The sequence below is a fragment of the Botryllus schlosseri genome, chromosome 12 (assembly GCF_051294905.1).
Source record: "Botryllus schlosseri isolate E-star chromosome 12, Bs_hap1, whole genome shotgun sequence".
Classification (NCBI taxonomy): Eukaryota; Metazoa; Chordata; class Ascidiacea; order Stolidobranchia; family Styelidae; genus Botryllus; species Botryllus schlosseri.
The window spans coordinates 23635951-23654064 of NC_137247.1; the positions used below are offsets into that span (position 1 = coordinate 23635951).

Here is an 18114-nt window from a genome sequence, read left to right on the forward strand (position 1 = left end):
AGAACTGGGAAAAATTGTTGCCAGTAACCAGCAATTAGCAATACGGATGCAGACCGCTTTCCGCACGGTGATGTGATCGCATCGGATTCGATGATTTTGGCTAAATTCGTATTGTATTCGAATTAAATTCAGGACACTTACGTAACTGGTTTTGGATATGAATTGGAAATTTCTAGACGTTCAACGAATGTTCCTGCGGCACTTGACGGTAATATGAATCTTCCCCGTATTCGAGCATGAAAGTTGGATTTCACTGACATAATGATTACATTTTTCAGTTGCTAACAACAATCATGAAAACCAATCTCGACTTTATTCCAATCAGTAGATGCGGTGTATACTGCGTCTCTTCGTCAAAACCAAGCATCGTATTACAGGCCAGTTCGGAGACCCGTGGTGGTTTTGTCACGTGTTTTCATCTTGAGTGGGCCCTTTGATAGAGTTTGGACAAATACATTTCTAATTATTGGAAAAATCTGCCTCTCTTTATCCGCACACTATCGGACTCGTTAAAATGATGTTGACATAATTGTTGTTGTTTACTAAACAAAACAGTATAGTTGCTTATCACGAGATGGTTTTGTTTGCACAAGGGTTAAAGAATGCGTGCAACGAAATCTACCAAGGTCAATATTGTCGCAAGAAATTTATATAATTCGCAAATAAAACATCTTCCATGTTGAAATCGGTGACTACGAAGCAATAATAATCAAACAACAAGGTGAAATAGAGTGAAGTATATTTCCCATTTGATACTCAATTTATCTGGAAGTATCTTTTGTCGTGACAATATGAAAGTCAATATCCTAAATTCATTCATTGAGACTGTCTGATTATGCGTTGAGATTTTTATCATCCAGAAGATCTGTCTTGGCCGGGTCATCCTTTATCGAGTCATTCTTTTCTTCGGGGCTTGATATTCCCCTCCGATCTTTCTTCGCACAAAGCCACACCCGATAACCCACAATCAACAAGAACATCATCACCGTTTGCGCAATATTGTATATTAACGGGAGAGTGACTGCATTGCTGTAAATCTCCAACTTATGTCCGAAACTGAGGATCAAAACGGAGTTCGCGACGCCGGGGTTCTGTATCCCTGTCTCGATGGCGATGGCCGTGCGTGAGCCTTGAGGTATATTGAGGACTGGTATCCACGAGATGGCGTATGCCATGGCAACACCAATGACTGGTAGCAAGGCAGTTGGCTGCAGAGTTAAAAGCAAAACTTGGAAAATAACACGAGTGGATGTTGCGTTTACGTCACAGCGTAGGCCGAATTCGGCCGTCAGTAAGTCTCAGTGACAGCATTGACTTTTGTTTATGTGATCTGCAGTGACCAACGGCGTGGTTCATGATTGACGAAGCAGATTCGATTTTATAATCGATTCGCAAATTCAATGTCCGTGATACAAGAGTTGAAGGTATTTGCACTGCATTGCTGCATTTGCTCTGCATTTCATTGCTAGAATATCTTAGCCAGTAATTTCAAGCCTATTTTTTCCACGCGCTGCTTCAAGCAACGAATACATACCACTCACCAAAATTGTATTACCGCTGAATACGAAGGGTATCTTTACCACAACAATCATCACTGCGATCACGATGATAAGTAGTACAAGGGCAATCCCAGCAGCTATCTGAAATCATAGATATTTATGGTTTTCTCAGTTTATTCTAGAGGACGGGTCGCCTTGTCAATGTGACCTACATCAGAATTTCGTGAACAACTTACCGTAAAGTATCCCAGTGCAAAGGTTTACCAGTGAAATCATTTCGAACTCTAATATTTTATCAATAATTGTTCTTTCAACTTCACTTCCTTTACTTCGCGTCCGTAAACGTGGATTTTTCGGATTTTGACGGTGGCGTAAGATGGAAATCTGGTTCGCGGCCGTTTATGGTACAACATTGAACTTTCGCACGGATATCAATAGATGGAAATGAACTAAATACATCCGTCAATATGAAGCCATATAAGTGTCGTTCGGTTGGTTAGTAAATGCGTAAGAGATACTACTTCAACACAGAATCCAACTCACCCCATACATATTGAGACATTTGTGTGGGAGTATTTGGCTAATTCATATCAGCTGGTATAAATGTACTGGCCGCAATACGTACTATAAAAAGACGAACAATGAGCCAAACTTAGAGCAATTGTGCTCATTAAAACACTACCAAAACAAACCATAATGTTTTTTTTTCATTATTTCTTATAGGCTTAATTATATATTTCGCTGATGTGTGTCACCGAATAGGCGCGTCATAGGTGAACAAGGTTGCTGAGCTCTAATTTATGTCATTCTAGTGACCTCGAATGCGTATGAATACCTAACACAGGTGCATTAGCTGTGCTATTGAGAAAGCTATATGTTTATCCTTACTCGGCGATTTTACATTTCACTTGCTATAATATAAAGTAATATTGTCAGTATTGGTCATGTTTATATTTATCTGTTAGAATATTGGAAGCCTAAATAAATATTTGAAATGAACAGTGACTACTTCTTCAGCCTACTAGCACATTGTATATGTTAGGGTTACCATACGTCCTCCCTTATTTTTGACTTTTTTGAAAGTGTCCTCGGAGGACGCCCAAATTTGCTCTTTTTTGAGATTTTGTCCTCTTTTTTGAGAATTTTGGTTAAATAAATAGACTTAGATACAGTAAATCAGCACTGAAGTAACGCTCCGGCAGGTATTGGGAGCTGGGCCGGAAAGTTTACCTTTCTTTTAGTCAACCACCTGATAATGTGAGAGAAAAATTGTATTTTACGTAACGAGATTGATGTTAATTAGGCTTCCTGTGTTGCGCTTCGTTGCATAACAGATTCTGAGCAACAACACAGCCCTTTATTGGATTAACTGATCACCCGTAACAGTGTACAAAGTTCACTAATGCAGCGGGTATAAGGAATGGCAACTGACAAAAACAAACGAATTTGAGATTTGCACTTGATTTGAAATTGCGGTGAAAACATAAAGAATTTTTAGAAGCCATCTACTAAGGTGCCCATAAGTGGATGTATGATACTTCCGCGTAGTATCGCGGTGACTACAGTTTCCAGATCTGCGAAGTCACTCAGGAAATTAGTTCACACTGTTCTGCGCACTATAATCAAGTGATATATTTAAATATTGTACTGATAAGTCAGTTAAATATTTAGGGGATGATGATGGCATAGATCCCAATACATTAATCGCTTTAGCATTAGTCACACTAATACATCAAAATGCGCGTCCTCGCACCGAATTTTACCATTATAATCCGTAATATTGACTACGAATTTTACGATCACTGCAACAGCCTTATAGGATATTCATTGTTCATTGAAGTTATTATTTCTATGACTCCACATTCCTTCGATTCTGCGATGCTTACGTTTATATCGACGAAAAGATGAGTTTCCAAGAAAGGAACCAGGATTACGTAGAAAGATACATTGTTATCGAGGAGTATTCGGCTGCATAGGTAGACTTCCGGAGTTGCGCTTCGTTGCAAAACAGACTGACCGCAACTGCACAACCCTGCGTCAAGTGGATAAGCGAATCACCAGCTAAGTGTGTACAAAGGTCACGAATGAAGCGGATATAAACAACTGTTTTAATTTCGACCGGAAACAACCGAATTGGAGATTTGCACTTGATTTGAAATTGTGGTGTTTTTTTTTGTCCCCTCCATTTCGTTTGTATCGTAGATTTTGCACTGTCGGTGAACTTATCATTCGAAATTTCCAGCTTGTAGCCTACTTTATAGGCCTACCGTTCTAGACGGCCCATTGTCTGCTCATTGTGAATCATTAACGGTCAAATGAAACAAATAGGTTAACATGGTGTTAAGGCCAACGTACCGCAATATCCTAACTGAAACAAGACTGTTGATCATTGCGTGGTTCTTACATCAAGGAGCGGATGATGATGACTTCTTTACCTCGGAATCAAAAGCGCACAAGTACAACACACGCGCATCCACGTCGTCCAAATATCACATGATCGACCGAAAAGATCATCGCTCTATCAAATATGCCGGACCTGATGTGTGGAACAGTATCCGCTGGCCATCCGACAGTCGACGTGCATGTCCGCATTCAAGTCGAAATACAAGCAATTACTACTAAATAAATACAGTCCTTCCTCAAGATTACCGGACCACGACTGACCTATCGATCTCGCTTCCCATGACATGCCGCCCGATTCTTGTATTTTTTTTTATACTATATTCTTTACTTTCATTCAGTGTGCATGCCTCCTCTTTACATCGCCTAGGCCAAGGTGGGTGTCTGATGCCCTAGACTACTCCAAGTCGCTTCGACGTCTTCCTGTCTTTTCACTGTATCGCATTTTTGTGGTGTATTGAACTGATCAAATTGTTAATAAACCAATGATGATGATGATGATGAAAGATTGTGATGTAGACAACATTGTCAGAATGAAGCAACACGGTGTGTCACCAGCAGTGTACGCGCAACTTCAGTGTTGTCAGCCAACGACTGCTTCTGTTGAACGTTCGTTCTCCTTTCTTGGCAAGTTACTTGGTAAGGACAGACACTTTCTACCCGTGAATGTAGGAAAGTATCTTTCGTTGTACTAAACAAATTTTATTTATTTCTACTATAATACGTGGGGTAACTACTGGAATTCTTCATATGGCCAGATTTCGTTAAAATATAGTGTTTTTTTTTCAGTTTTTGAGTGAAAAACGTTTTTTTCGGGCCAAACTACTTCGTAAAGACATGCAGCTCCAACCAGACGTGAAGATCAGTCGTACAATTTTATTATCATGTGCGAAAAACCTAATTTGCTTACGTGAGGTCAAAATTTGGTCAAAATTAAGTTGGCTGTGTTAAACGTTAAATTGAGGTGAAACTTGATCGATGATCTGAAATCGATCAAGCGTTACACAATTTAGAATGCAAATTGATCAAAAACCTATTAATATATTCAAGCGAGTAGGGTATCAAATGAAAGCTGGTTACAAAGACACGTTTCCATAGCTTTTTCATTTTGTTTTTTTGACTGTAAGGTGACAAAAGTGCAGTCTCAAGAGTACACTGCATTTGTACATGGAAATGCTCAAGTTTGGAATATGGTTGACCGATGGTTCCCATACTTTTTCACTCAACACACATTGTTAAGCTCAACGTACATTCATCACTACCCCTGAAGATTAAATGTCAATTTCCAACAACCTATTTGAAACCGAGAGCTGTTTTATGGGTATATGTTAATGAGAATAGCTACCCATTGCTCCCGCCGTTTACCCGTCCATTGCAAAATTTCTCAACTTTGACATTCGGAGTTATATTTTTTAAATAAAGAGCAGACACTCTACCGATAGTGCTCTGAATGTCAAAGTGAGAAAATTCAACATCGGTGCGGGTTAACGACGGGAGTAACGGGTAACCCAGCGGGGTCGCCAACTCAAAACGCGTCGCAGGACACTTTTCAAAATTCGTTGAGGCCGCGGGCTTCAATATCGAAATAGAAATAGGCAACGCAGTTCAACAACCGCGTTTGGATCACTCTACGTCAGTATAACGCTGTGCTATCATATCATCGTAACTTTCATTCTATTTTGAACTATGAACTGCGCACAATACCTGACAAAACTCTTCAGCAACTAAAGCAGGGGGGCCAACCTGTTTGCTATTCACGGCTGCATTTCGATTGCTTATGTAGTCTTGTCGCATTCACGTGCATAGTCGTAACGAACTAATAGGAGGCTAAATACCCACGTTAATCTGTTCATGTCTATTGCCCATAATTGTCCATTGCCAGTGAATTCCGGACTAATCCAATGGAGTTCCTTACTTTGACATTCGGAGAACTATCGGTAGAGTTTCTGCTCTTTATTAAAAAATATATAACTCTTAATGTCAAAATTGATAAATTTAGCAACGGATGGAAAAACGGCAAGAGTAATGGGTAGCTATCCGCATCAATATATACCCAAGCAACAGCTCTTGGTTTCAAATAGGTTGTTGAAACTTGACATATTGTAGGGATGAATATAAGCTGAGCTTAACAAGGTGTGTCGAGTCAAAAAAAAGTATGGGAACCATCGGTCTACCAGATTCCAAACTTACGCATTTCTACGTACAAATGCAATGTACTCTTGAGACTGCAATATCAACACCTTACAGTAGAAAAACCAAAATGAAAAAGCTACGGACAATTGCCCCTGAAACCCACACTCATATGATGCCCTACTCGCTTGAATATTTTTATAGGGTTTTGAACAATTTGCATTCTTAATTGTGTAATGCTTGACCGATTTCAGACCATCGATCAAATTTCGACTCAATTTAACCTTTAACACTACACATGTACCAAATTTCAGAAGATTTGGGAATTTGGTGGTTCCAACTTTTGTTGTCCAGGTTGGGAATGGCCCCCGAGTGAATGACGTCGTTAAACATCTTCAATACGAACTATTTCATGTATATCCTACGTAAATAGGCAATTACACATGCCCAATAAATTTGTGGTTTGCTTTGAATTAAATTGAACTAGCGGATTCAGTGGCACTTTCCCACAGAAATTCTGAAAGTATTTCCTTTTCACTTCAGAAATCCCGGTACCATTCACAGTGTCACTATAGGGTATGGGTTCTCAATCTGGGGGGCGTCAAAGCACCTGCATGGGGCGCGAAGCTGCGGCAACTACATTTTTTTCGCGCTTAGCGTGATTTACCTGCAATTCATGTTTGTTGCTCTGTGTGTATCGAATTTCATATTTGAGAATTCTCTCATCAACAGTCATAACCTCCCATGCCATCAAACTATCCGCTGGGATTGCTAGCATTCTGGTTGCAGTTTTTGATATGACGATAAGGCATAAGCGGGCGCGTCATTTTTTCGCTATCATAAAATGAGGCGTGTCTAAAAAACTGAGAACCACTGCTATAGTTAGGGTAGCATTTGAAACTAATGGTTGTTTAAAACAATTTGTTTAAAACATCTTTTGAACAGTGTTTTAAACACAGGCCAATAATTTTTTTTTTGCAAGCTGTAAAATGATGCCACAATTGTCTAAATACTTTCTAAAACACACGTAGTATGAGCCTACGGACAATTACCACCCGATATCGCCGACGTATATCGATATGTGATGGTTGGAACCCTCAAAATAGTCGGTTCAACAGTTATAGTACAGATATTACATCAAGGGAGCTATATTTACCCTATATTTTCAATTGTCAATGTCAATCGATTATGACGTCACAATTGAATATTCGTGACGTCATGACTTTTTAAAAATGTTTTGAATTGCTTTTTGTTTTAAATGCAACCCTAGCAATAGGGGTATATAATGGAAGAACGTTTACCGTTGTCAAATATTTCCACTGGTGAAGGAATCTAAGAATGGCTGTCACAAACGACATGACACTTCCCAGTGGTTCACAACCGGTGTTCCATGGAACACTAGGGCTACCCTGAGCCAGCCTCAGTGGTTGGGGGTCAAGACACACTCTCAACTCATACATATGGTTTGAGATGATACGCCCGTCTTGGCTGTCATTGGTTGCAGAAAAGTATGTTTGATCGGTAGTCGAATTGTGACTGGTGCGGTGATATGGCGTATGTAATGGCATACGCATGGTACGTTGGGGTTCGGCATCGCCATCCCGCTCATCTGAATTGACAATTCTATCTCCAATATTTATAATCTCATATAATCAAGCAATTGGTATCACGCTGTTGCGTTTCACTCGAACAATACAATGACACTTTCCAAGGTGAAACCTTGCATTTTTGAAATGGTATCTGAAAATGAGCAGCCGAAGCCACATTGATTTGCAATAAATATTCACTGCAATGTTTTCGTCGGGTGTGAAAATTATATTTTATTGGCTTTGCTCTGTTAACACTCACTCAGTTGATGCACACTGCACAGTTCTTTTTGAGCGCCAGTTATTTATAGTAATGTATTGGATGTGTACTTAGATGTACATTCGGGTTGTTGAAAAATAACTTTTTTTCCGGATTCAAGCCATTCATTGATTATATTGTCATGTTACTCTAATAAACGCTGAACACCAAATTTGGTTCATTTGTAAGAAGTATAAGCCACCTCAGAGCCAATTTAATTTTTAATTTATTACGGAAGATTTAAAAAAAAAACCAAATTTTTCTGTTAACCCCATGAAATTGTTGAGCTGTCTTCAAAAACGATGCAAAACAAATTTGACTCAATTCCAACTAGTAGAAGCGGAGTTATGTGAGGTTTTCATTGATTATTCCCTTATTATTCAGCAATCAAGGATAATCCGAGAATTATCAACGAAAAACTCAACTCGTGGTAAATTCTTGTTTTCATGACTCAGGCTTGCATATTAGCGTCAGTGCCCCGCAAATTAGCACAGAATAATTAACACTGCTCCGGGCCTAAGTCTGTATGTAAGTGCAACGATTTTAAAATATCTGTGCATGTGCAATTGTGCATATACTTACTTTCGGAACGACATCTGCGCGTTTCGGAAATTTGTATCGGAAGTATACACCAGCTCCGATCGGAATTGCGATCGTTAGAAGTGTTATAGCTGTCGGTGAGTGTGAAATCATCAATCAATCGGCACGAGAGCTTTACATTTCATATACACACCCAGCGATCCGTAATCAATTATTAAGTCTTCGTCCATATTCTCGATCGTTGCATATATCAACATCCAAGTGGGAACGGTCGCAAGAGCTAGGATGTTGCTGCACGTCGTCATCGCGACACTGGTTTGTAAAATAAATATCAAACATAACAATCTGGGACTCTTCACAGTAAAGAAGTACGGTACAGAGACATTGAATATAATTTGAAAAAGGGCGATAATATCACAGGTGATGATATATCCGTTGAATGAAAAGCCATAACATGACAACTTTATAGGTTTACTTTAACTACCGTTAGCCATTCACATCAGACCCCGTCTGGGTATAAGCGTGGTTGTTAGTCAGGTAAAAAGCAGTGCTTTAAATGCAGATAAAATGTAGATGCTGTTACTACTCAACTATACCGAAATCAATAGATGATGTACTCAAAATAAGAAATAAAATACGCTTTATATTTGGAAAGTAGTTTTGGAAGACGCTTTTTAAAAGTCGGGGAACTAAACATTAGATACTGTACGAACAATTTGAGACGTATAAACAATTTCAACCTCAAAAAGTCTGCTTGCTTATCACATTCAGACACACGGGTTTGTATTTTTTATATACTTCGCGATTCATACCGCAGTAATATACATAAGCAAATTGATAGTACCTTAAAGATATATCTCCGTTTAGAAGGTAGGTGATGACGTTGCTGTTATGACCACCGGGACTCACGCCTATTAGCGCCAAGGCCATCGCTTGAGCCGGCGTGAGAGCAAAGATCTTGATGATGACGTAAGCAGCAACTGAAAATACAGAACATTAATTACTAGGTGTAAGTGAATGGTATGCCCCTTTATATAGTTCTCATGCAAAATGACTTTTTGCGAGGAACACAAGGAAAACTACGCAGCAGGCTAGTGATGGCTGATAATATTGACTCTAGTGCCATGATTGCCTCAATTCATTTGTTGTTTTTGTATATTAGTGCATAAATCATTTCCTTTTCGCGTGTACCGGCCAGAATTTTCAACTCGATTAACGGAGGTTCAGACATAAAGCTCGCACTATTCCATGGCACTCGCCAACTACGCTTCCAAACGAATTGGGAGCATTGTTTTTGTTTTATCAAGTTGAAATTCAAATTCGTTGTGGGATATGACAATCACGTCAAGTTGTTGGGCGATGCTTGTAAATGATTTACAGTCGCACACGCGCTGTTGAGTATAATTCCTCCAAATTTCATGCAAACGTTGATCGAATACACTCCCAACCCTCCCCGTATCCCCGTTTTATGCATTGTGGTATCTGATTTTCGTGTGATATGGTACATCTTATTGACAGATGGTGGTGAAATTATTGCAAGCGATATTTATGACGTCTTTATTCCCTCAAAAACGTTTCGGGCCAGATCTTGAGTCTCAGCAGAATCTCGCGTGAATTGCTCTCTCACATTCCGACAGGCATCAGACTGGAACGTTTACTAAATATCAGCACATGTTCGCGGCAGAACAGCTGATTGTTAATGAAGTTTACGTGTCTCTCCCCTTTTCAATTTCAGCGGGATCAGAGGACTGATATTAAGTTACCACTCATTCGCCATCCTCAACCTTCACACACACACAAATACAAATGACTCTTGGATGTAAAGAGCTCCAATATACAATCGAATGATATATTCATATTGAAATAAACCCGAATATGTTCGGCTTACACTCGTCCAAGAACTTTGTAGGCTATATCAACAATCGTGACACCAAATATAACGTCACGAGCATGATATTTTGAATAACCGAGTCGAGGAGATCAATGAAGCTCAAGATCGTTAAACAAGCTCTTTTCAATTCTCTACTAGTTGCTCACGATGACACCTGGCGAGTGTGTCAGCCGACAATTTTCTGGCTCATTTCCATATAGGAATATATTATTCAATTGTACACAAGCACAACTTTCTAAGACAAATTGTTTCGCGACTGACAGCCGCGTGATTTGATGAGGATAAAGATTGCTGTTGACGCTTACTTGCTTCTTCATTACGGTAAATAAATCATTTTGTAGATTAGCTACTGTGTATTTACTCGATGATGGCACCATTTATATGTCCTCCCTTGCCAATTATATGAAGCGTTAAGTGTCCGCATTGGACTTAAAATCTTGCTTGTATGATATGTCAAAATACGTAGGTCAACTGTAAATGTAACGTTAAGTTGGCAGGTTTATCAAGGCTTCCTCTCAAAACGCAATATAGCATAGCAGCTTAGCCGCACAGCAAATAGGAGTCATGCTCTTTAGCGGTATGAACCTGGTGCGGACAATTGCAGCAGTACAAAAAATCGTACACGCATCATGTTACGATCAGACCCGAGGACATCACGAAATCATAACTATATCATGTATACGAAATCATGTATATTGTAGACCCATACAATGCCTTCACAGTGGTGAGACAAGATTGACCTTGTAACCTAATGATGACTTTGGAGATTTCGCCATGACTATTCTGCATGTTATATCGAATACATATCATGCTGATCTATATCGTAATGTAATACAACATGTCATTGCATACCATCGTTACTTAACTGACGATACGTTACAGTGTTTAACAGGACCTTATCTGATTCAACGTGTACTTAGTTTTTAGACTAATCCAAATCCATTATCGGTGATTTGCACAAACAGATCGACGTATTTTTATTCTTTCTCTTCATCTCCATACTAACAGCATGTAACCGCCTTGGTTAAAGCCATAATGTCTCCGGGATCTCCGCTTAGCCAGTGTAAACCTTCACTACTGACTTCGATGCACTCTCACTACTTTGAAACCAATTTTTTTTAAACAAACTAGCAATAAATCAATGCCAGTTTTCCTACTAGCTGTGACTAACGGGACAATAAATAGATTTCGCTGATTGATTTTGCTAATGCCGCTTTACCGGATGTTGTATATAGTTATACCGTAACGTATTCGTACGACTGAAATTATTTCATCCTTCATATATAATTTCAGACTTTTGTTAATGGACCTTTGCCAACAATAGTCGAGTACCGATGTTACATACTCTGAGTCAAGTGCCTCCTATGTTGGAGTAAAACAAAAATGTGACTTCATCGTGCGCAGTTTTCCGAAAATAATCATTGGAAGCAGTGAGTACACATGATGTACTAGTGTAATCGCAATGTGTCAGTCGAAAATCAATAGTAGGTATGCCTTTTGCAGCCAATCGCCTGATACGCACTCACCAGGCATTAGTATAATCTGACAAAGTAGTCCAACGATAAGGCCCACCGGCCGTCGCAGGTTTTCTTTCAGCTTCAAATAATCGACGGCGCATCCCATTCCAAACATGATAGCGAATAGGATGACTCTGAAAAATAATAGGCTTTCGGTTCAATCACAGCTTGCACTGCAAGTATATGCATAGTCAGCTACTTTACGAGGCAAATTAGATACCGAAAAGAAAGTTTTGAGGTCGATTTCTCAAATCGACCATTTCGATCTAGGTCCTTGGTTCGTAATATTTTATAACCTGAGGAACCGTTACCCTAATCAACGAGCCTTCGGGAGACCCCTCATTTTCGCCCATACTCACAACACCTAAAATCCATTACATTAGACATCTAATTCAGTGCTATACACTATACTGTTGCACATTATGAACTGTGCATCAACAAGACTGTTGAAAGAACAAATGCCCTAAAATATGATGTCAAAAAAACGAAAAGTGTATCACTATTTATCGCAAGTTTACCGTGTGTCTCGTAAAGTGCCTTCGTATTAGGGATGGTGTGAACCTCTGAAAGGTTCAGGTTCGTGTGAACGCGAACCTTTTTGAAAGGTTCTGTGTGAACGCGAACGTGAACCTCATGACGTCACGTGACGTCATAACGTGACGTCATATTGCTAATTCCAACCCTACATTTCAGTGAAGTGATAGTCACGATACCAACCCATGACTCGCCCCGCATAATGCCACAATGCTGAAGTACATATTGACGCTTTAAAGTCGTCAAATGTATCAACTGGGACAATCGCATGATATAATAATCCCATAAAATAAAGATCTTCCGTCGCTTTGCCAACAATTCCGACGAGGATTTGCCACGGAATATAAGCTTACGCCTTAACAGTGTATAAACCAGACCGGACAATGTATTCGGCGTCTGAGTACTGCTACATCGGAGCATACGAATATCGCAGGCCCCGGCGACGTTGATATTGAGCGGAGTGTAAAATGGGTTTCTATACTCGCTACCGATACTACCCCATTAACAAGTTATACAGCAGCAGCCAACACCGCAATCGAATGGATTTGGGTTTTATGATACAATAAACATAATGAAATCAAGATTGATCCCGTATATTTCGAGCCAACATTTGTAACAAAGCAAGTAAAATTTCTCAGATTGCCAAGGTGCATGCTCGTATAGTGTTGATTTTTTAATGTTGCCAACGCCATGCAGTGGCCCGCACTTGAAATGCAATAAATTTCAACCAAAGATGTTATAATGAAGTGAAAATTGTAATATATGAAAAAGGTTCACAGTGCAGAACCTACCAAGGTTCGTTTGTGAACGTGAACGTCTAAATTTCGGAGGTTCACACCCAGAACGCGAACGTGAACCTCACGTTCACACCATCCCATCCCTACTTCGTATTGCTCGGTCGAAACGCAACGTCGTGATGTCAATTGCTTATTTACAAATGAGCTAACAGTGATGAAGGTAGACTCGGTATTGCAGAATGACGGGGTTTCAATTTCGCAGGGTGATGATGCCTGCTAATTACGTGGACTGGTTGACTTGTATTAGGAATTAGGGATTCGGAAACTTATCAAGTAACGATTTGAAGAACTGTCAGCCGTGTAATTCGTATTCTAACGATGGTTTTTAGCCAGTGCCCCGTGAAATACTAGTTACATACACAGTTAGTTACATAAGTCATGCAGTCTCTGGGGTTCCGCGGAGGTCAAGAGACGCACTCAACTCTTACATTTGATTTGTGATCATATGCGCATCTTGACCATGGCTGCATGTAATTAGTCCGTATATTCAGTAATCAGTAGGACGATTTTTTTATCGAAAATATCAAAATTTTGATATTTTCCTACCTTAAAGAACCTAATTTTGACCAAGTGTTGACCTCATGTATGTAAATTAGGTGTATTCCCACATCTTGTTGGAATTTTACTACTTATCGTTATTTCTGGTTGGAAATGTATGTCCTTACGAAGTAGTTTGGCCTGACAAAACTTTTTTGACAAATTTTTAGATGAAAAGACTTTATCTAGACCTATGAAGAATTTCAGCAATTCTACCACGTATTTTGGTGGGAATAATTGAAATTTGTTGTAGTACAACGTAAGATCATTAAGTCCTATATGGTGTGGACACAACGAGAGTGAACGGCTCGCTGCATTTGCGACACGTCATACTTTCCATTTGACAAAAGGCAACTTGACGGCCATTTTTGACCGACTTGCCAAGCGCCAAATTCAATAAAACGGGTATCAATGCAAGGTTGCTGCTATAATGATTACGAAAATATAAATATGATTATGTTCTTGGTCCTGGAACCCCCCAAAATCAGCCTAGAATTTGCATTGCTGTCGAATTTTGTCATTGTGACGCAACCGAACTTTTTGACGCTTTCTTCTCAGCTTCACTCTCGTTGTTGCCAGACAGTCCTGTCCTGTATGTTCCTAACACCCAACTATGTTATATGAACACAGTGACTTCAATTTTCACAGAACACTTTGCTATATTGTCTTCATTTTGAATCTGAATTTGTTATACCTCTATGCCATGTTTAATCACTAGGGCAAGTTGTTGCAACTTTTGCAACTTTTTTATACAGCTTCCGGCAACTTCCTAAATACTCATAAGTTATGTAGTATGGTGTTTCAAGCTGTTTGGAGGAATCTCCATATTTTTCATGCCCCTTTTTGCAACTATGTCGATTTTTCTTCCAATTTTTTAGCAACTTTTTTCGATATTTCATGTCACCAACTTTTTACTGAAAATTATTAGCACTAAATGTAAATGGATCGCTTGATTATTTCACTGTCGTTTGAATTTGAGGTCCCTTCTGATTTGACGTACATTTAGGATACACCGACGAAAATTATATTTTCACTGGGTTAATATTTTCAGGCAATTGATTTTGTTGAAGTCACCAGCACTGAGTTTTGCCACAGTGCCTTGCATACGAATCGATTCGAGTATCTCCTACCCTCATAATTTCAAGTAACTCGTCCATAGATGCTACTTTTTAGTGAAACTTCGGTGAGAAATCAATGTAACTTTGCAGGGATTTGACTGCAATAAAAACTTGCCCATAAATAAAAGAGCTTCAAACTAGACGTGTTTTATTCACTTTATACAACCTATCTATTGATTCCACACATAAATGCCCAGGTCTATGTTATATAATAGCAAAAACGCTTTCTATCGAATGCACGCCTATGCAAGTAACCGAATAAATAACGACAAATAGCATAGGACACAAGGCGCGTAGAAATAGACAACATTCAGTGCGTGGTACGATATACTTACGTCATAGCGACTTTGAAATACGGCATCGAGTTGATGTCGACGTCATCAAACATGGAATTGTTGGTCGCTCCATTCGTGATATTGTCCATTATCCAGAATATCAGAACCCTTGCTAACGACTTTACGTGATGCAACTTAATTCCAGGTCTTTTGCTAATCCGTACGAAATTACTAGTCGAATACTTCGCACGAACTCTGTCAAGACATTCACTACCATTAGAATGCAGATAAGTGACATGCAGTGATGCGTGTTGTGCCTTTCAAAGCTTTCGATCCTCTATTACCTGTCGCCATAGGTACATCGCATGACTGTTTTATGACACTACATTTTACCAAAAATTAGAAGTTCATTTCCGTTATGCTATTAATTGTAAGCACTCGTCTGTGTTGTGTTAAAGAGTCATTCTATGATCAGCGCTATCACTTAGAGCTAAATCTCTTCACGTCGGCAATATGCCAGAAGCTCTAAAATCATAAGATCTGTTTTGACTTTTTATCCGCTACTGCAGAGCATTTTGTGGACGGGCATTCGAAATTGCGCCGCAGGATATCTCATGTCACGACTTCTGCAATGACCTTACGGTTAATAAACTCAGGAGCATGTCGGATTACGCAAGGCAATTTAACGCTAAATATGTTAGCTGTGAATAAGCAGCTTGATGTAGGATGATAAATAAGTTAGTCTATGGCGCTGAAAGTAGCAATTACACAATCTTCTGTTAGCAGCATATGTTTACTATGTTCTTGCCCTTTCATTCGCAGTACAAAATAAATTCATCTCTTTCTCAAAAACGAATTGCAAACAAAAGAGCAGGTACCTTGCGACGCCTACACCGCTGCCGATGAATCCTTGTCTGATACTTTTTGGTTCTATATCCGATACGTTATCGGTTACAACCGATCAAGTACAGTATTTAAACTAATCATTCAATATGTTTACGCAGTCATCACAAAGAAATATACCTCACAGTCCCTTTGCTACTATAGCTGCTCGATTAGTTGAGGAATGCATAATAGTCAAGATTTTGCATCAGGTCATTCTCGATATCGGCAGAAGAATCACGGATGGCTCAAAGCATGCGACACAACCATATGTAATCTATACATAATGTGAAAACATTCGTTTCCTTTCAGACGTTATAGAAAAGTTTCTATATCTGATATCGGCAAAGACGTATTACCGGGTTCACGAGACGATATTTATTCATTTTAGAATTGGGAACACAATAAAAACGAGACGCGGAACATAATATGGTTCGAGTGATTGCGAAGCCGCGTTTGTTATGAACAAATACAGTACGACTTAAATCAAACTTTATCGTAATCTGTGCTGTCGGCTCGAGCGCAGCGTTTCCCAAACTGCGGGTCGCCAAATATAATGTGTTAACATATGTGATTGTAAGATAGACGTGAGTAGTCTCGTGTAGTTTCATTACGAGATTGACAGCGTATTCATCGTTTGTACTCCAGTAGACGGAGAATCAACGTTGTAAATTTCTAGTCGATGACAAGCTGAAGTAACAATTTCCAAGGCATGTCGAAACTGCGCCAGGTGGACGTAGAAGTTGAAGTTTGGAAGAGTAAGTAGTTTCTAGATTTAGTTTTGATCGAGGGGTCGTATGCTTGTAGCAGTTAAATCGGGGGTGGCTAGTCTGTAAATATGACTTATGTTATATCTTGTCCAGCTGTAATGCTAATTTGACTCATAAAGGTGATGTAAACAAACCGAAAACGTATTTTCTACTTTACAATATCCAAGTCCTATAAATTAAGTTATTTTACCTGAAAAAATTGCTAGCTAAAAGTAGAGTAGTCCAAACACATAATCAAACACTCTTAAAAGCGTTGTTTGCATGTTGCTGGGCATAGGAATCAGTATTTACATCGTTATTGCAGTACTGTCGTATGCAATATATGATGGACCAAAGCAAGTGGGATTTAATCAGCACGCTATTAAGATGAATTGCATTCATGACATGTATTACTGATTGCTAGACGCTAGCTAAACTCAGTGAATGGGTTCGAAAATACTATTTCACAGCAGACACGAATTATATTTTTATTTTTTTTATTTGATGAATCAGCTTTGGGCAATTGCAGTGAATATATCACTGGTACCATTCGTTTAATATAACACTGTTGAATTTTTGAATGTTTTTCGCTATTACGACGCGAGTACATGCATCGGATAAGTCTATGCGCACCAGAGTGAATCTCAATGGAAGTTGCCAGTCAGCATCTGTAGTAGCTCAAGCGAATGAATTCTTGGAAACATTTTGAGGTGAAGTAGATCAGCTGACTGGCTGCGTATGCATGGTCAAGCACTCACTGCAATCTTTCCAGAGTTCGGCTCTCTCTTCGTCTGGGCTTTTCAAGACGCTGTATTTACAGCGGGATCGGCGATGAGGAGCCCAGATAAACCTCCGACACAAGAAACATGGCATGGCAGAGCCGAGACTCGAACCAGTAGCCATTGGTGTCGTGACTGCAGTGTTTAGCCAACTGCGCCACTCGCTTCCCAATTCCCTAATGTAAATTTCAGTTACTGATTTCGATATGTCATTTTGGCAGTCAATGTAATTTTTAGGCGATACCTAGCAACGGAGAGGCTACTTGTGGCATGGCGCAAAATCGTGTTTTCCATTGCTAAGTATACAACAACAACAACAACAGCAAGTATGAATCATTCATAACCATGATCGAAATTGAACAGATGAAAAACAGAACTACTCAGATTGGAATTTCCAAGTCTTCTTTTATAGTGATTCAAGAGAAAACCATCTTGGATAATATTATCTTGAAAATATTTTCAGGTGGAATAGATCAGCCGATTGACCGTGTGGTTTGTACACTTGAGCAATTGCATCGCGTGACAGTCAGTGAATATAGCCCTTTCTACTGTGAGTGCTGATTCTTGTCGTGGTAGACTAGGCGCTTTTTCGTTGATCATTTGTCCAGACGTTACTTTTCC

The 18114-nt window shown here is 39.4% G+C and overlaps 1 protein-coding gene across 2 annotated transcripts; it reads right to left on the bottom strand.

Annotated features, from left to right (window-relative positions):
• Nucleotides 1–515: 515 nt before the first annotated feature.
• Nucleotides 516–16129, bottom strand: LOC145452072 (sodium-dependent organic anion transporter-like). Of its 2 annotated transcripts, XM_080330288.1 has the most exons (7): nt 15144–16090; nt 11832–11956; nt 9259–9394; nt 8608–8726; nt 8457–8545; nt 1542–1640; nt 516–1208 (listed from the first exon to the last, which is right to left on the bottom strand). In XM_080330288.1, the coding sequence occupies exons 1-7, from the start codon at nt 15230–15232 to the stop codon at nt 834–836; spliced, it is 1032 nt and encodes a 343-aa protein (XP_080186414.1). In that variant the 5' UTR covers nt 15233–16090; the 3' UTR covers nt 516–833. The 2 variants fall into 2 exon arrangements, with proteins under 2 accessions (XP_080186414.1, XP_080186415.1); XM_080330289.1 differs by lacking the exon at nt 1542–1640 and having other exon boundaries at nt 15144–16129.
• Between the last annotated feature and the right edge of the window lie 1985 nt (nt 16130–18114).